The sequence below is a fragment of the Zalophus californianus genome, chromosome 5 (assembly GCF_009762305.2).
Source record: "Zalophus californianus isolate mZalCal1 chromosome 5, mZalCal1.pri.v2, whole genome shotgun sequence".
Classification (NCBI taxonomy): domain Eukaryota; kingdom Metazoa; phylum Chordata; class Mammalia; order Carnivora; family Otariidae; genus Zalophus; species Zalophus californianus.
The window spans coordinates 142,752,876-142,773,422 of NC_045599.1; the positions used below are offsets into that span (position 1 = coordinate 142,752,876).

At 45.2% G+C, this 20,547-nt stretch overlaps 1 protein-coding gene across 6 annotated transcripts in view; it reads right to left on the reverse strand.

Annotated features, from left to right (window-relative positions):
* TRIO (trio Rho guanine nucleotide exchange factor) overlaps positions 1 to 20,547 on the reverse strand; it is a 222,609-nt gene that overhangs the window by 171,754 nt on the left and 30,308 nt on the right. For all 6 annotated transcript variants that reach the window (XM_027606767.2, XM_027606769.2, XM_027606766.2 and 3 more), the window contains exons 7-8: positions 18,248 to 18,379; positions 8,320 to 8,550 (exon numbers count right to left, since the gene is read on the reverse strand). In XM_027606767.2, coding sequence (XP_027462568.2) covers positions 8,320 to 8,550; positions 18,248 to 18,379 — 363 coding nt within the window. The remainder of the gene's footprint in view (positions 1 to 8,319; positions 8,551 to 18,247; positions 18,380 to 20,547) is intronic.

The window sequence follows — 20,547 nt, forward strand, 5'->3', positions numbered from 1 at the left end:
GCAACGAGCAACTGTAGCTTCTAGAGAGCCCTTCCCCAGCCTGAAAAGCCCCACTTCAATACTCCTTCCTAAGTAACCTGCCAATTGAATTTTGCTCTTTGATTAGCTCAGAAATGAACCATCCTCCTCAGGTCAAGACCAGTGAAGCAGTTAGAAAACCGCTGGGCTTCCTGGAGCTTCGGCCAAGTCACTGGACTTTTTCAAGGCTCAGTTTTATTAACTGGAAAATAAGGAGCTCAGCTTGACAGGGTCACAAGGACCTCTGGCTCTAAATTCTATGACCTGCATGGCACAACCTCCACGGTGAAATGAGAGACACAAGGCAACACGCAGCTGCGGTCTACTGGGGACTGAGGAAAGAAGGGGGAGTTTTTCAGGGCCAGCATGTACAGTTGCCTGACAATAATGATAGTCCTCCATTTCTTTATTTCTCTCCACTGGAGCCAAGAACTGTTTCTTCATTCACTGTATTCCAAAATTAGAGTTAAGTTTGCCCTAAAAATCTATAGAATTATTCTTAATATGGAAAGGTCTTTTAAAAAATATGCTTTCTAGAACATTCTGAAGTATACTAAGCCTAATGCTCACTTGGAAAAATAGGCTATTTAAACAGGGCGCCTGGGTGGCTCAGTTGGTTAAGCGTCTGCCTTTGGCTCAGGTCATGATCCCAGGGTTCGGGACAGAGTCCCACATCGGGCTCCCTGCTCAGCGGGGAGCCTGCTTCTCCCTCTCCTGCTGCCCCTCCCTGCTCATGCTCTTTCTCTCTCTAATAAATAAAATCTTTAAAAAAAGAAAAAAAATAGGCCGTTTAAATAAACAACCTCAACAAGTTACACAAATGTATAGCAAACATTACAGCAAACGTGTAATACAGAACCACAATGCCCTGCGTTGCAAGAGCTACTAGTTTCTTAAAAAAAGATATACTTATTTGGGGGGGGGGGGAGGGAGAGCTTGAGCACAGGGGTGAAGGGAAGACGGAGAGAGAGAATCTTAAGCAGACTGTCTGCGGAGTGGGGAGCCCGACTCGAGGCTCAATCTCACGACCCTGAGATCATGACCTGAGCTAAAATCAGTAGAAAGATGCTTAACCGACTGATCCACCCTGGCACCTCTAGAGCTACTTTTGCTTACCTAATCTAAGAGCATATGAAATGTCAGGAACACGAGCTCCATGTACACTGTCTTGGCTACAAGGGAACATAGGTGAAATCAATGAAGAAGGGCTCACAAAGGGCTCGGTGGGGATTAAAGACCTAAATGTGAGACGTGAAACCATAAAAATCCTAGAAGAACCCTCTGACACTGGCCATAGCAACATTTTTCTGGATATATCTCCTGAGGCAAAGGAAACAAAAACAAAAATAAACTACTGGGTCTTCATCAAAATAAAGAATTTCCACACTGTGAAGGAGGAAACAATCAACAAAACAAAAAGGCAACTTACTGAATGGGAGAAGATATTTGCAAATGACATATCTGATAAAGGGTTAGTATCCAAAAATACATAAAGAACTTAGACAATTCAACGCCCAAAAAACAAGTAAGCCAATGAAAAATGGGCAGAAGATACGAACAGCTCTCCAACAGATGGCTGACACATGAAAAGATGCTCATCACTCATCACCAGGGAAATACAAATCAAAACCACAATGAGATACCACCTCACACCAGTCAGAATGGCTAAAATCAAAAACACAAGAGACAACAGATTTTGGCGAGGATGTAGGGAAAGAAAGGAGAACCCTCTACACTGTTGGTGGGAATGCAAACTGGTACAGCCACTATGGAAAACAGTACAGAATTTCCTCAAAAAGTTAAAAATAGAACTACCCTACCATCCAGTAATCACGCTACTCAGGTATTTACCCAAAGAATACAAGAACACTAATTCAAAGGGACATAAACACCCTGATATTTATAGAAGCATTATTTACAATAGTCAAATTATGGAAGCAGCCCAACTGTCCACTGATATTTTAATAAAGAGGTATAATGTGTGTTGTGTGTGTGTGTAATGGAATATTATCCAGCCATAAAAATGAATGAAATCTTGCCATTTGCAATGACATGGATGGAGCTAGAAAGTATAAAGTTAAGGGAAATAAGTCAGAGAAAGACAAATACCATATGTTTTACTCATGTGGAATTTAAGAAACAAATGAGCAAAGGGAAAAAAAAGAGAGAGACAAAGCAAGAAAGAGATTCTAAACTACAGAGAACAAAGAGATGGTTGCCAGAGGGGAGGTGGCGGGGGATGGGTGAAATAGGTGAGGGGGATTAAAGGGTACACTCCCCGTGATGAGCACTGAGTAATGTACAGAATGCTGAATCACTATATGGTACACCTGAAACTAACATTACACTGTATGTTGACTATACTGGAATTAAAATTAAAACAAAAAAAAAAGAGGAGTTGGCATAATTTTAAACTTTTACATCATCTACCTACCCATCTATCTTCTAAAAATATTTAAATCACCAGTTCTCATGGTTATTACCCTAGTTTTAATTACATAAGTACATGAAACTTCTTAAGGAAAACAAAGAAGCTAAGGAAGGAAAGGAAGGAGGAAGGTGGTAGGTAGGTTATTACTCATATAAATAGTCTCACCTTGGATACTCCCATCAAACTCCAACCAAATGCATCATTCTATCAATACTGGCTCATCTGTTTACTTTTCTCATTCTTAGTTTGTAAATGAATGTAAAAAGTCCAAAGTTATCCACCTCCCCCCAAATCTTCCTATGTCCAGATCTTAATCTGGTACACTGAAGTTATTATGTATAGCGTAAGTCTAGTTACTGAACTGTATAAATACACACCCGTGCACATGTCTACATGCATGTGTCCAGCTAATAATCCCTGGGCATTTTCCACTTTGGGGTCCCAGGCAATGTGGCTGGCACTCAATAAAAGGGAGTCCCAAGGGGTCTGGGGTTTTCCGGACTCTGCCTGCTCCTGAGCGCAGGAGTGCTCGAGGGCTTGATGACCTCTGCTCTCTACTCACTTCTGATTTACCCAGTCCCCTAGGCTCCAGCTCCCTGTCCTGCCGGCTCACAGTGCCAGCTCATGTATCCTACAGTCCTGTATTCTATCTGCTTTGGGGGAAGAAATTAATCCATTTCCCACCCTTTGAACTCCCACCACTGGCTTTCAGCTCCTTCTGAGCTTAGTTACTAAGATAACCCTCACAGCCGAGTCTCTCCTGTGTTCACTACCACAAAAAAAAAAGGAATTAAAGCTGGCTCTAGACCCACCAGGAAGATCAGCATCAGCCTCCATAGGCCCCCAGCAGCTTCCCGGTCCCTACCCAAACACTTACCCTCCAGGACTCCCTAATTCCAATGGAGAAGCTCTCAGAAAAGATGGCAATCCTCTAACCATTCTTATCACCAGTCACAATCAAAACTGTGAGCGTGGGAATGTACATAGAAGAAAATGTTAAGTAGCTAGGGCTATATAATGATTCTGGTGAGTGGGACGAGAAAAACCCACCCTCCTGACTTAAATGAATGAGGAAAGGACAATGAGGTTCAGAAACCTTCACTTAAAAGTTAGGTCCGTCGTAGGTGATACCAAACAAGAACTCTTTTAAGTCAAGCATCACAATGAGACGGCTTTAACTGGCATAAGGAGAGCAGCCTAGGACCCGAGGCAAACCTATAAAATAGCTTCTCTGGGCACTTGAAACCTCTTCCTTTGCCTTTATGGCATATCCTGACTTCCCTCCCGCTGCTGCACTGAAGACCCATTTTGCATTCAAGTGGCTAAAATCTGTACTAGAGACCTCGCCACATTTGCACAATTCCCATGCACTGAAATTATCCCTTCCTTTCCCTGCCACTCCTGAATCCCTAACATCAAGCAAAACTCCCATTCCTTCAAGCAGATCTCCTAGTTAGATCACTTGTTTCCAATATAAGGCCAACCTACCCCCTTTCCAGAATAAATGAAGAAACTTTTAACCCAAAAGAATCTTTAATCAGCAAAACTGGATAATTCCTTAAATTTCTTCATCTATCCATTCATTCACTCATTTGACAAATACTGAACTGAATCCCAGACACTTGGGAAACAGCAGTGAATAAAATACAGACCACTGCCCCATGGACCTCACACTTCTGTTCTCCAAGACTCCTCCACGGCATGCACGGACGTCCACGATAGGACTTAGCCTGTCTCCTCAACGGGAGTCTCGCTCCCTCCAACTCCCTCACCACACTGCAACCAGGGCAAGCTTTCCAACACGTGCAGGATCCTGTCCTCCACGCCACGGCCCAGAGCATCGAGTCAAAATGCACACGGCACAGGCCCTGCCTGGTGTGAACTCAGCATAGTGCAGGGGGAAAGCATTAGCTCAACAGGTTGGCTGTGAGAGTAAGAGAGGAGAGAAACACACGGTAGTTAAGCACCTGAAGCACCAAGATAAGCAGAATGCCATCTACGTGTTCCTCACATAAGCCTCGTGGCCACTCACAAGCCACCCCAGTCCCTGGCAACCATTTGCAGCACTCAGGCAAGCTCCACTGTGTCCCTTCAGTGGCATCCCCACGCTCACAGAAACAAGTTGCAAGCTTTCATCATGAGGTCACCCTTCCAGCACCTGGCCCATCTCACACCTCCACACCTCTCCATGCCGCCTACGCCGTGCTGCCAGCAGCTCTTTGGACAGGCCCCGCCCTTCTGTGTCTCGAATCTCACTGCAGTTCCCATTGCCCAATCCTCAACCTGCCGACTTTCTACCCATCCTTCAAAGAGCAGCTCAAACCCTACCTCTCCTGTGAAGGTGTTCACGACAGCCAGGTAACTGTGACTTGTGCCTCTATTACAGGTCTCTTCATTTTCCCTGTACACCAGACCCTTGACGTTTGAGATGGATACAGACAAAGCTTTCTGGTACGCCCACGTTTGCACACATCATTAAGGCATAGATATTCACCCTTAAAATGCATGTGCAAGGTAGGCAGATAACATGGAGAAGGGCAGCTCATTGTACCTACTCCCTCACTCCAGCTAACCCCTTCAAAGGCATGACTCACACTCACGCCTTAGCGAAATTACACCTGACAATAACCAGACATTAAACACTCAATCTGAACATGTTATGGTATAATTTATTAGATTATCAAATGATCTGTTTTTACTAGATTATAATTCCTCGAGAAAAGAAGCTTTGACATATGCAACACAGTTACCTCTGTATCTCTGAGTGTCACACATGTGAGTAAGAGACTTTAGAAAAAAAGGGGGGGGAATGAAATGTGGATGAGAAGAAGAATCTAGAGGATACTGGATTTGTTTCACTGTTTTCTCAGAATATTAGTTAATGGCCCCACATCAATAGGAAGGAGTTTTTCCAAGAAATAACGCAGTGGGGGTGACACTCATACACACGAAGGCCGACCGGGGGTGGGGGGTGGGGTCAGGAGGCTTTCTTGAGAGATCTCCCTGCCTTACAGGCTTCTTTGGGGAGGGCAGCCTGCTTCAGGAAAGGGAATTCTGGGGCCCTTCACCTTGCCCAACGTGTTGGAGTAACTAAATGGCACCAGTGTGAGAGTCAGGCAGACTGAACCGGTCGGTGAGTAGGAAAATGAGTCTGCGAGCAATACCACTATGGGCTACTCGCACACATATCACCCCACTCGAACAAGTGCAGCCAAACTGATGCTGCTAGAGCAAACTTCAGCCTGCCCTAAACTGAAGACCACTGCTCAGCGGTAACACAACCAAACACCCACACGCAGGGTTGCTCTAACAGTGAACACAAGGCAATGGGAATACATGTATTACTCCATCATCAAGAAATGTGGCAGAGTATTAATTTTATTTTTCAGTGAACAAGGACGAAGGTTTCTACTTGTCAGCAGGTAGCATGTGCACCTGTCAGTCGTGCCAGCCCGCTCCTCCAGCGGCAAGTGGCCCACGCAGCTGTGGCCTCACCTGCGCGTCCACCTCAGTGTCTTCCATATAGAAATCATAACACCCCCTTTGCTTGTGGAAAAATTAAACACTAAGCCAAAATTATTCATGTTTCAAAGATCATGCCATTCTTCCTGGAAAATGTGCTGCTGACACTCTGGCTTCTATTCTTTCCAAGATTTTTCCATGGACAAGCATGTACTCTTTGGGAGGGCTGTTTCCATAAAAAAAAGTCATCATTCCATACCTATTGTGTGGTTGGTTGCTTGCTTTTCTTTTTTCTCAGCAGTATTTATGGATGCTTTTTCATCACTCAAAACAACCAAGCAAAAACCACTTGTGGTATCTAGTTGACTTATATTTTTTGTGGATTTTGTGTTCATCTTTACAAATTTACCTTCTGCTGACAATGTCTTTCTAAAGGACTACTATTTTTTTCCATTTATTCTCAGCTTCCTCTCCTAGTCTATGTTCAATATAGCAAAACTTTCCACGTGTTATAACTGCTTGAGTTTCAGAAACACGGTTTTGGTTCTGACATCCTATGGACTCCTTCAAGGTAAAGCACTTGCTTTGCGTAATCTTATCAACTTCAGTTCTTGCTCCACAAGTCAAGCCTACACAGCAATCTCCTGTTTGCATAACAAGTCCAGACCATTCCAGATCATTTAATCAAAAGAACATTTCCCTTAAAGAGCAATTATCTATTTTCTATGGAATGCTAAGAGGACCATATATGCATTATGTGTATTGCAAAACACTCTCTCCTGCTAACATCCAACCCAACCTACTGATGTTTGAGAAAAAAAAAAAAAATCTAGCTTAAAGAACTGGTCTCATAATTATCATAATTACCTTTCTACATATAAAATGTAATGTTTGCTGTTTTCAAATTCAAGGGCATCAAGTACGTGGTGCCAAATTAGATGGCTAGACTCCTCAGCCTATTCCCAAAGATGCCTCCCCCTACCATAAACTGCCCAGCGGCTTATTCTCATGTGCCTGGTGCCCCGTGGAGCCCTCAGAGTTGGGGCAACGGCGGAGGGGAGCCCCTGCTGCTGCTTCAGACACAAGTCCAGAGGGCGTGCTGGTCCATGGGGGTGTAATGAACACTTGATCCAAGGGATGGGAGGTGAGTGGGAAAATCCTTTAATAATTGCACTGAAACTATTAACATTTCGTGGTTTGTGGAAGTTTTTAGACAATCAGGGGAAGCTGATATTCATGCTTTCAACCACAGCACCTCTTTTCTCCCTGACATTGACTCCCCCCGTTCACTCCCTGCTCTACATTCTTTCCCTGCCAATTATCCTCTTTGATTAAAACAGCATTGGAAAGAGGCATGAATAACATCAAAATGATCGTTTCTGAGGTACTTGGTATATGCAATCTTCAGAGAACTCAATAACCATAAGTAGAATCAAAGCACTGTATGTGAAAATTAAAAATTATAGAGCAATTTAAAGTATTCTGAACTCACCAGACTCACATTACGTGAAGAATGATGGTCAATAAAATATAGAGAATCTGTGTGTTCATCGGAACACAGCACGACTCTCCACAGTCTCAACCCACTGAGCAGGAAAGCCCACTGGCCTTCGGATGTCACATGGGGAGAGTGAAATCTGAACCCATACATGTCTGAGCAACGCTCCTGGGCTCCTGGGCACCCAGGGAAGAGAGAGAGGTTTTGTTCCAGACCTATCACCGTGACGGCTTCCTTGCATAAATAACCCAGGATCTCCTCAGCCCCAGCGTTCACACCTCGTCCACACCCATGTTTCCCTCTATTTTAGGGCAAGGACACAACTGTTATCTTGTTTATCACTAAAGCTGTATCATATTTTATATGCTACCATAGCTTTAACCCTCAAAACCCTGGCAGCAGGCCAATCTTCTCTACCCCATAATAGGGCATAAACAGCATGGCAGGTAGGTTTACTCTTATTTTTCTAACAACAGTAACAAGATGAAAACTGCTTAGAAATTAAGAGTCATAAAACTCCACTTTTTGTTAACTAGACTAGTATCTGCTAAGCACCTACTGTGTACCACAGACCGCACTATCTCATGAAGTGCGGTTAGCTTACTGCTTCAGTGACCAGAGGACAGAGAGATGCTAAATTGTAACAAAACCGGGTAGAAGCACCTCTGGCATTACTCTCACAAATAAGCGTAAGTGGGGATGCCCTGTTCCAAGAACACGCCTCAGAGTTTCTGGCGGAGGCCCTGCACCGCCTCACGTGTCCTGCCGATGTGAGCTAGTGGCTGGCAGAAGCCTGCGCGTGCACGCTCAGACCCACAGTTGCTCGTGGAAAGCACAGCAGCTGCGTGTGTGTGTGGGTGTGCATGGTCCCGACTCCATCCACAGGCAGCAAAGCGGGCCCAAGACTGACCTGCTGCACGTCTTGCTGGAACACACAGAGCTGCAGCCGCTGGTGGAGCCGGACCTTGCGATGCTGCCAGATGTTTTCCAGCTGCCGCTGGTGGTGCAGCACCTCGTGGATGACATCAAGGACGTGGTGCACGGCCTTGGAGTAGTTGGCGGAGGCCGTCAGGGAATCAGAGCTGCCGGGAGTCAAAGGCCGCTGGAGCTTGTCAAGGAGCGACTTCCCATCCTGGCTCACCTTCCGAGAGAACAGAGGGCTGATTAGCCAAGGGTCGCAGCTCTACCTCCACCGGGAGAGCCCAATACCGGGCTCGGAGCATGTGTGTACATGCACACACACGCACGCACTCACACTCACATACAAATACGAACTGCAGTTTTACTCAAAGAATATTTTATAAAGAGCAAAATAAAATTTAAAACAAATCCCTCAGTTCTCCAGTGGTGCTACAGAACCAAAGGCGGTAAAACACCGAGTTAAAAGACTGTTCATTTTCATACATGACACTAAATGCCATTCTTAATGAATAAACATAGTATTTTGCCTTAAATGGCATATGTCAGTTGATATAATTGCATTGTTGAGTTACCCGCAAATTAAAATTTAAATGTAATAATTTTCTCTTGAGGTATTGTTAGAATTAAACATTCACAGTGGAGCAAAATTTTAGACACTGAATCTTAAAACCTCAGTTAAAAAAGTACTATGTAGCCCTTGGCAAAGAATATGTACTTAAACTTTCTGATGTAGTTGGATAGCAATTTTACCTCACAGACTAAAAATTTCAAGTGCCATTTTACTTGATTCATGAACTTAAAGAAATTTTAATTAAAGTGCCATCATTTTTAAAAAGAGATTTCAATATTATTTCTATACTATGGCAGCTAATTACCAAATTACAATGAAATGAAAGCATTCAGACTAACCAAAGAAATAAGCAAAGGTAAAAGCGGAATATGGAAAGAAAAGCACTATGTATTTTTTTTTTTAAAGATTTTACTTATTTAATTGACAGAGAGAGAGAGACAGAGAGAGAGGGAACACAAGCAGGGGGAGTAGCAGAGAGGGAGAAGCAGGCTTCCCGCCGAGCAGGGAGCCCAATGCGGGGCTCGATCCCAGGACCCTGGGATCATGACCTGAGCCGACGGCAGACGCTTAACAACTGAGCCACCCAGGCACCCCAAGCACTATGTATTTTTTACATTTAAGTGATTCTTAAGATTTATAAAGGACTATGCCAGATGTGGCAGAAAAAATACAACATGGAGAATCGAAAAGACAGGTGGCCTATAAACGTAGTGAGGCTGTAATTCAGGGGGCTTCTCGAGTCAGCCCCCACCACCATGATCCCTGTGCTCAGATACTTCTGAGTCTGAAAACCTCCCTGGGTTTCTACGGAAAGGAGGAGCAAATGGGAACCTTGTGAACACACACAAGCAGAGTTCAGAGGCCGCAGGAGGAGGAGGTGGGCAGGACAGACCACCACGGGAAGCCCTCAGCAACCAGAAGCCCGTGAAATTTCCTTCCAGGCTCTTACAACTTTCAGTCGTGCTGGAATGGAACGTGTTTGATTCCTAAGACCTGATTTTGAGACCTCTGTGGGAAGTGCTGACTGCTCCTCACGAAGGCTGGTTGTCAGCCTTCACAGATGAAGACTGATCCAACTCCCGCTCGGCGGGGAGCCTGCTTCTCCCCCTCCCCTCCCCCTGCTTGTGTTCCCTCTCTCTCTCTGTCTGTCTCTCTGTCAAATTAATTAATAATAAAAAAAAAAAAGACTGATCGAACTCGTCAAGATAGCAAAACTTCAGCAGAAACAGCCAAGGTGACCGTAACCAAAGAAAACAGGTGAAAAAGAACCAACTAAACCACTTAGTATCAGGCACGTGTAACAACAAAAACAGTGAAAATGTAAGTCTTCTAAAGCAGAGAGTTGCCCCAGAAGTCACTGAAACTCACGTGGGCAATTCTGATACAATGACTTTGGAGAGGGAGGCGCCATGACGGATCTGGGAAGGGACTCATTGTGAAGGATCAAGAGAAGCAGGGTATTACCTCGAAATGAAGACCTGTCCTGCTCAATTATCTGAGCTAGGTTCTATTTTAACATATACACATGAAGGTTCTTCCTTTTTTTTTTTTTTTTTTTTTTGCCTACTCTAACATACACTGATTTTTTTCAGGAATGCAATTACCATGTTAATCAAAGCAAGGCAGTGCCTGGTTTTCTTCGTAACTTTATAAGAGCTGCTTACCATTTCAGAGCAGCAGCAGGATAATGCCATTCTCTGTATTGGAGTCACCAACGTAACACATATCCGATCTGCATTTGCTATATTCGCAACAGTTTTTTATCTATGGCCAACACAGATAAGAATCTGAATATCTAATTTTTTCCTCTATTGTGCATGTCCTTAGGCTGTAACACATTTTATTATAAATCACCTTTGTCTCTATATTGTAGCATATATGTGATTTACATATATGTACAGACATAAATTTTATGTGAAGATAGATTATTCATACAATTTATTCTAGCAGGCATCAGAAAATGTTTTGTTAATCACTGGGGGTGTAGCTTCTCTTAGGACTGAACATCAGTGCCCCAAGTCACACATTTTACGTTCTATAGAGCCTACTAAGAATTCATATAAATATTTCATCTATGTTTTACTCCTCATAACATAGTCAAAAAAACGTACAGAGCATATGATTTGGTGAATATGTGTTAGAAGGACACAGACCAGAGGTATGGCAGAAATGGAGAGTTACCTCCTCAAAGTCCACTGGCCCCTCCTTGACAGCCAAACCCTGAATGTCAGGGATGGCAATTCCCCAGCATAAAACTGCATTTCCAAACCTCACTTACAAACAAGAGTAGCCAATATACAGAAGTAAAAAATATTGAGGGGGCTTCCAGGAAAGATGTTTAGGAGGTGGTGTATGCTCATCCCCCACTTGCCTCTTTCCCCTCCCTGCTGCCAAGAACTTGGTGGAGATGGCTGGAGCTTTAGCAGCTAATAATAACCTTGAGTCAGCCTTAAGGATAGCAGCAGGATAGCAGCAGGATAGCAGCCTACCTGCTAAAGAGGCAAAAGACAAAAGGATCGAGAGATCTGTTGCTAACAGAGCTACTGCACCAGCCCTGGAATGCCAGCCTTGGGACTTCTACACTGGCAGAAAGCAAACCTTTTATCTTAAGCCATTGTTTTATATGATACACTAGAAATACAAAATTCTCCGGCCTCACTAGGTATCCACCGGCATTGTTGTGATACCATTAATATTCTACTACTACGAATAAATAAATAATCTGAGCGAGAATATTCCAATGAATCTGTCTTCCCTTGGGGGTCTCTAGTATTCAGCAGAGCTCCGGAGCAGATATCATTATTGGGTTTAGAAGAACACACTGGCTCATGACGGGCAGGTGGTGGGAAATGGCTGAGTTCATACAGAGAATGTGAACACAAAATACCTCAACATAAGACAACTTATCAAGTAGAACCCCGCCTTCTGGGAATTCCTAAGCAGGGACTGAAGGGTCCACCTCAGTGTCACGGCTGCTGCTGTCAGTGGCGGACAGATTCCAGGCAAGAGAACATCTCTTACGCCCACTGAGACCACACACAGACAGCACGCGACTCTGGCACATGCTCACTGTAGCATTTCTCCAACAGACCTTCTGGAAACAATTCTATTTCCGTGCAGTTTTTTTTTTTTTCATTTTTGTTTAAAGATTTTATTTATTTGAGAGAGAGAGAGCATGCGCATGTGAGACAGAACACGAGCGGTTGTGGGGGGGGGAGGTTGGGGGGGGGGAGAGAAGCAGGGTCCTCTCTGAGCAGGGAGCCCAAGGTGGTACTCAATGTGGAGCTCGGTCCTAAGACCCCGGGATCACGACCTGAGGCAAAGGCAGACGCTTCACTGACTGAGCCACCCAGGCGTCCCCTCAGTGCGGCTTTTATAGATATGTCGACTGAAAAGAAGCTATTCAGGCACATAAAGGATATCATGTCTATTTCAGTGACTTCCAGCAAAATGTCTGTCTTCATTAGTAGGGTAGTATTAGGTAAGGAAAAAATACCCTACAAATTTATGAAGGCAGCCATTCTACTTCATAGAAATAAAGATTTTTAGATGGTACACAATAACCAGAAGAGAAATAACGAAAGACACTGAAAAGTATACAGCAGCCCAAATATTACTATACAGTTTAAGTACTGAAACAAATAGCCTACGTTTATGGTATGTGAGGTAGTTCTAGATTTCTTAACCATAGAATAGGTGAATTAATTTATTGAAGTTACATGTGTTGTCTAAAAATATTTTTCTAGCTTTCAGGCAGTCAAACCCTGTCCCACAAAGGGACAATAGCTGCAAAAAAGATCAACCTTTATTATCAAAAAGCAGGACTGCTGCAATTTTTGAAGAAATCAAACTGGCTCATTTTTTTCAGGTTCTGCTCTTTGTTTTTCTTGGACTACAGTGCTCGAGGACTGCATGGATCGTGCAAATTACATTTTACAAAGACTAATGTTCTATAACTATATGAACAACTAATACGCTCTAATAACTAAACCAGCTAGGACAAATGAAAACTCTTAACTGTTAAAAATTTGGAATAATGGTCTGGTACTTGAACTTTTACTTTTTTTAAAGAAGATTTTATTTATTTGAGAGCGAGCAAGCGAGCATGCAGGGGGAGAGGCAGAGCGAGAGGGAGAAGCAGGCTCCCCACTGAGCAGGGAGCCCAACACAGGGCTCAATAACAGGACCCAGAGATCATGACCTGAGCTGAAGGCAAACACTTAACCACCCAGGCACCCCTTGAATATTTACTTTTAATCAAACTCCACGTGAGATTTGTAAGATTGGCAAGATCTGGATTCCTGTGTGTTCCACCACACCTCACAGAGACTTGCCTCTTCTTATTTCTGGTACTTGGTGCTCTACATTTCCCATCAATCAGATGAGAGCTAAAAGACTCCACAAGGAATCTTCTTCACTTGCACAAAGTAAGCAGGTGGCTCTGATCTAAGAAAAGGGAACAGTATGGGAGATCATTGCTTATGGTTGCAAAAAACCGCCACCACCCAAAGATCACATATGACCTACAATATGTCAGTTAGGTCCAAATGTGGTGGTGTAGATCTGAAAGTCCTAGGAAATGTTATTCCCCAGATATAACCCAAACAAGCAAAATACACAAAATATATAAAGGCATGATCAGAAATGACTACACTTAGCATGCAGTGAGGAAACACTGGTCCTTCAAAACTTTCATGAAACAAGCTGCACCATCTGCATAAACTCAAACCAACACAATTTGACTTTTGGCCGGGCTTGGGGCTGGCCACGGCCTGCAGAGCAAACACCTCCACGGTAAGCCTGGGAATGGCCTCACGGCCACCACTATCCTTTCCAACTCGTGCTGAAATGATTCTGGAATCAAAGTTCTAATAAAGCAGGAAAGAGTGACGATGGGTCCACGTGTCCTGTAGCTGTGGTCGATGGCCCTTGGCCAAACAGGAACACCTCCTCCCTGGATGAGGAGCGTCCTAAGATGACTACGCTAAGAATTTCCTACCAATGACAGAGGCCAATGACCTTCTGAAAGGTCCTGTTCCAGCAGCGGCATTTCCCCACGCATCAGGGAGGCCGCCTGAGAGAGAAAAGGCAACATTCTTGCCTTCAGACTTTTTGGCTCCCCTCTGATGATGGTTCTTTCTCCCGGCCAAGTTCTTAGGATGGTCCTCTAACGGCAGGTTTCTAAATCTTTCAGCTGTTGACTCTCTGACACCTCTACCTGGGATTATCAGAAAGGAAAAACCAAGACAAGATGACAACAGGAGACCGCTGGACCAGCCCCGTCAGGTCCATGCAGAGAACATGGCTGTCCTGCAGATTCCACTTGGGCCTGCCGGTTTTTAGTCCTTTATATTTCAAGTCCTTGCAAGGCTTCAAGACTGGGGGTGTGCAGAGACCGCTGTGTGGTCTGTCACCTCTGATGCTGCGCCAAACGCTGACTCCACCACGCTGCCTAGTGACAGCAAGGTGCGACACTTACTGAGGCTTTGGAACAACCGCTTTAGAGGAGTTCCTCTATAGCAAGGTCGCCGAGCTTCCACATACACCAAAGACTATGTCAAGGTGACTCATTTTGCTGTTTCTTCTCACATGCTGTTAACTCTAATCATGCCGTCACCCACGTATATAGTGCCTCATAGAAGGAGGCTGACCGGTTTCACGGGCAGCAAACCAGTCACTTCCATGAGGCCCTACTGAACTGTGCAGTATGTCAGCACATGGGGTACACTGAGAAACCCTGACGCCCCGGCCAATCAGAGCCGCCAAAGCCGACGTGCCAGCCCCCTTCCTCCTGCTCCAAGAGTCGCCACCCACGGCTGCAGTGGCAAAGACCTTCGGCAGGTGCACAGACACGCACTGCACAATCCAAACATTCAGTGTTTAGGTTTGTATGACCAATGGGCAATGCTGAGATAAAAGTCATCCGTATGAATTTAGTTTGTGGGGAAAGTAGTTGATGAGTTTGCTTGCTTAAAAATAAAATGTTAAAAATGAATACTCTACATATGCTGTTTCTAAAAGCACAGCTTACCCCAGACGTGTCTATTACTTCACTCTCCTGTGATCAACTACAACAGACAATATTAGCCCCAAACCTGGCAAGCTGAAGCAAGCGCATGTTTACGAGGCACATGTATACTCCTGCTGCTAAATCACAAACAGAAACACCATGGGATGGGGCTTATTAAAACACTGAAAAGCAGGTGTTTGTGTCTTGGAAAAAAAAACACTCGGAAGATTTCCCACAGCAAACCTGCGTCATCAGAGACTAGAAACTGCAGACATTGTTTAAAGAAAAAATTATGGGAGGGAGAAGGGAAAGTGAGAGGAAAAGAAAAAAGATGAGCAAAGTCCCACTCTCACATGTCCCTGCTTCTCAAGGACCCCGCGCCCTGGCAGGGGCTCACAGTTAGCCCTGGGAGGAGTGCCTCCTGGGTGCACCGCAACCCTTCGAAACACAGTAAGGACTGGCTCCCAGCATGCGGTCCACAGAGCCTCTGCAGCAGAGGTGCCAGATCAGTAAGGACATTGGTTAAACACGGACGGAGACTCTCCATCTCTGGGGTAGAGCATGAGAAGCTGCTTTAACCAGCACCCTAAGTTAGAAAACCACCGATTCAGGAAAGAAAAAATCACTTTAAAATCAAAAGAAGCAGTCCTCCCCTTCCCATCTTGCTTCCCCTCCCCTCCTGGCACCCAGGGTCCGAGGCAGTGAGGGTGGGGGCGCGGACACAGGTGTCCACGGCAGGGCTTTCTAAGGATCTGGGGGGCGGGGGGAGAGACGCAGATGCAGACCAAGTGGCTAGGAGACGGGGCAGACGGAGAAAATACAGCTTATCAGATTGGAGGATAAAGGGAGCCAGGCTTCTGGTCGTCTGAGAAGGAATTCATAAACACAGCAAGGGCAAGGCTGGAGAGAGCCCTGATGCACTGGATTCGGAACAGAAGCACCGGTATGAACACGTGGGTCTTTAACACAGACACGGGGCCATACAGCAGCAGTCCCGGGTGGAGTGGACATGCGTGCACGGTGCGCAGGTACACAGCCGCGTACGAGGGTTTCCTGACTGTCTGCCCTGAGGGCCTGAATGCGCTGATGCCCCACAAGTAAATGAGTGCTCCTGAGCGCCCCATCTTAGGCTCTAAATTCCACATGACACAATTACTATAACTCCTCAGTGAGATGGCAGATCCCAGGGACGAGGCAGGGAAAGTACACAGTGAGCCTGGGAACGTTACACCAGGAAGTAAGGAAGCGCTCAAATAACGATTGCAGGGGGAGCTGGGAGGGGCAAGAAGCACCAGGGAGAAACATTTAATCAGTGTTATCTCCCACAAAATGCTCCTCAAAACCAAATTTTTTTTAATGATGACTTCTCACAAATTGTTTTTTTAATGACTTTGCACTAGAGAAACCTTGCAGACCAACCTCACCAAGGGGTCAAGGTTAACATCACCAATGGCGGGAGGGGTCAGCATCCTGTGACCCTGCTGTGACCCTCGGCTTTTATCAGTACTTAAATACATTGGGTGCAAAATTAAGAAGCATAATACAGAGTGGACTTTTTAAAATTCCATGGACAAAATAAAACTGTGCTAAAAAAGGCGGGGGGGGTGGTCCTTTGGATAAAAAGGTAGCTAGAGAAACGAATGTGTATTTCAACCTTCCGGGCAGGAGGCGTGACCGCTTTCGGAGGCAAGTATCACAGGCACTGCGGACACTACGGGACCAGGAGGCCCGGGCGCAAGGGCAGGAGAAGAGCAGGTGCTCAGTGAAGCAGGAAGGGCCGAGTGAAAAGCAAATGGCCGGCTTCTTCCCTACGACTTTGACAAGTGTGTTTGTAGCTCCCATCAAGGAAGACGTGGGTAAACTGAGCCTCCACTCTGTGCCCTGCCCTCTGCCAGGGTTTTGCAGCATTTCTTACAGGTCTCCAGTGAGCTTTCATCTCAGCATACACGACTGTCAATGCCCACGACGACGGGAGACTGGGGGACACCCTGCTGAAGACAGGCATGCACCCCCCCCACTCCCCTCCGGGAATTTAACCACCATCACAAAGGCAGACTGGTCTGACTGGCCTGATGACCACGCCGCGGATGAGGCGGGCCCAGGTCGGGCTCTCGGCACTAGCTGCGCCTAGCACGTGAGAGCACTCAGAGGCAGCATGGAGCCGGCCTGCCTGGGTCCACGTCTCTGCTCCACCTCCTCCAGTGGCAGACCTGGCACAAGTCACTTCATCTCTGAGCCTCGGTCTCCTCATTTGTAACAGCACAGCCAACGAGGACACGTACCCGAGTTGTGAACATGAAATAAGTGATCCCATAAAGTCCTCACAAAAAAAGCCAGGCCCAGGGGCGCCTGGGTGGCTCAGTTGGTTAAGTGTCCAACTCTTGATTTCAGCTCAGGTCATGATCTCAGGTGGTGAGATCGAGCCCTGCATCAGGCTCCACACTGGGCGTGGAGTCTGCTTAAGATTCTCTCTCTCCCTCTCCATCTGCCGCTTTCCTGCTGCGTGTGCATGAGCTCACTCTCTCTAAAAAAATAATATTAATAAATAAAATAAAAATTTAAAAACAGGTCCAGAAAAAGGGGGCAGAAAATAAGATAGGGATATATAAAGAAATAGTTTACCTTAAAATAATATAGAAAATGCTATACTTAGATTTCTAAAACAGCTAGTAGCTTCAAAAGTGTGTGTTTTTGGGGGCACCTGGGTAGCTGAGTTGGTTGAGCATCTGACCTGGTTTTGGCTCAGGTCATGATCTCAGGGTCAAGAGATCACGCCCCACGTCAGGCTTCCTCACTCAGCGTGGAGTCTGCTTGAGATTCTCTCTCCCTCTCCCTCTGTCCCTCCCCCTGCTCGTGCATGCTCTCTCTCTCTCAAATAAACTTTAAAAAACAAACAAAACAAAACAAACAAAACAGTGTGTGCTTTTGGATCCAGAACATGAGGCGGTATCGGGTTTCCCTCCTTTCTAGAATGTTTCATTCAGGAAAACTGAGTTCAACTAGACTGAAGAGCATGCAAAAATATGTATTTCCTAAGTACATGCAAGCCAGAAAATTGGAATCTCACTCTAGCAGATGGAGACAGAAGCACACTAGAGGAAATCCACAAACGTCACAGGGGCAGGAGAAGTGTGCTCACTGCCGACCGCCCTGTTTTACAGGAGCCCCACCCCCACCCTAGCACACACAGCATTCAAAAGTCACAACCAAACTGCAGTTTAACGCGAAATCCACAAGCTGTCTCTGGGCTAGACAAAACTGTGTTCTTTCTCTGCAGCTTTTGGTGTTATGATATAGAACTGTTGCTTTGCATCTCAAGTGGAACTGCCCGCTCACCTCAGAATAGGCGAGAGTGATGTGCTCATATACTCCCTGATGGTGATGAATGGCGTCCTCCAGATCCTGCAGTTCGGAGGGAAGGTCCACCTCGCCACAGGCTTTACACCACGCGTCCACGTTGCTCATATACTTGGAAGATTAAAAAAAAAAAAAAAAGGATTATTTCTATCAATGGCAATTTATATTGAGAAGTAGATTTTTTTTAATATGGTTTTGAAATGAGGGTAGTTGAGAGAGACTCTAAGCATGCAGTCTGGTTGAATCTCCACCTCAGATGGCACGACTGGGAGCCCTCCAACCATCCCTGGACTCCGCCCCTGAGCTCTGAGGCCCACAGCCAGCAGCGCATCCAGAGCAAACCTGCCCCGAGTTCTGTTTTGGGCCTCCTGGCTAATTCCCCAGCCCTCCTCTGAACCAGTGATGCCAACCGCCCTGTGCCTCGGCCTCAGCTGGGAACTGCCGTGCAGCCTGCCCACTTTGCTCTAACACTGAGATGCTAACAGAAGCCCGAGTTCCTGAAATCATTTGCCTCAACACAGGAAGCGCAGCAGGCCCATTTTTCTACCTTTTCAAAAGTAAATATGCACAGAAATGAAAAAGACCAAAGGAAGGCCAAAGTCCTCAGCCATGCCCACTGAGCCCATGGGAAGGTGGAGGAAGGTGGCAGACTCACTCATAGGTCTTTTTCATTTTGCATGTAAACAAAAAGGGAAGTCTCAGCTGCAGTCCTGGCTGAGGACTGCCATTCCAACCTATCCTCAATTTTCTCCCCTGCCACGCCCCCAGCCCTGGGATTCATCAAGAGCCGAGAAATCACGGCCAGACTTCCCAGGGGGATCCTATCAGCACCCATCACAGGTAAGTGTCAAAGGCAAGCAGCAGACCAATTAAAGACGCTAATTCAATTACACCAAATAGGCATGGACACATTTCCCTGGGCTTCACCTCTTTTACTCTAATTCCCTGGCATCTTTCTACGTTTACCAGGGAATGCAGAGGGTGACTATTTAAAATTGGGTGACTGACCTGCCAGACAGGAAATGTGCTAGGATTCTCTTAAAATACATAGCATAATGACCTCCTAATTACTTATGATATTTTTAGAAACTTAAAATAGGCAAGTCACCCAAGTAATAATTTGTTTATAAAAATCCTTTTATTATTAAACGTACTGGCTCAGAAAAATATCTGTATGCAAACCTTACAGCTTGAAAGCAATTCATAGGGCATTGTGTGTCACATGATAGCATCCGATGGCTTCAACCAACACCCGCGCAGGGGAATAGCCTCTCTTACGGCGCCTTCCGAACGCCGTCAGACCAACAGAAGTAGGGATGGAGTTATTTTACGCCTCTCCCCCTCCACATGTGTACATGTGTGACTATATACGCATATTTCTAGGGATTTTGTGTGTGGAGCATTCTATAAATGTCAAACAGGTCAGGTGAATGATTCTAAGTATTCTTGATCTTAATTTCACTCCTTTTCCGCGACTGCATTCAACACCAACCATTGTAAACCTTTCTCAAACATGAACTGACTCAGGTTAACCACCATCATTAATAAATCATCAGGTCAAGTCAGCAATTAATTGCTCCTGCACAAGGCCACAGCTGCACACACAAGGCAGAGTTACCATATATTCTTTAGAAGAGGCTAAAATGCTTCTGCTATAACAAGGTGGAAACAAGTTTCAGTTATACAATACCACATGATAAGCAGAAGTGTCAGGCTCATATATCACTGTATCAAAATGACTATTAAAATATATTCATCTCTAATTTTTTGAACCACCCAGTAAAGAGAAACATTCAAGAAGTTTTATATATGCCTGTAGTAAAAGTAAGTTACAATTTCTTCCAGTATCTGGAAAGGGTATTGATTATACTTACCTGAAAAAATATGGCCAGGTCCTAAATACATAAAGAAGGATGGCTTGCCATGAGGAAATCTTGTGGAGAAAGGGTTCTGCCCATCTAAATTCACTGGGTTAAAGTATTCCGATGACAGAAATAAACCCGGGCATGGTTTCACAGGACTTCTGTGTAAGCGCAATTTGTCTTTTGTTTTTGAGATGGCAACTCTAGACTCCAGAGGGCAAGCTCTAAGCCCCACATGGTTTCTGAAAGGCTGAATACCCAAAGAGTCTGAACCCACTGCCATAGGGCAGCAATCTCCAATCAGAGAGCCAAAAAAGAAGGCACTAATAGGTCTTCCCAAAAAAGGGCATCCTGGTGGGAAAGTTCAACAGGTACCTATATAGAACAGAACCTCTCAGAGTCTTTTAATATGATAAT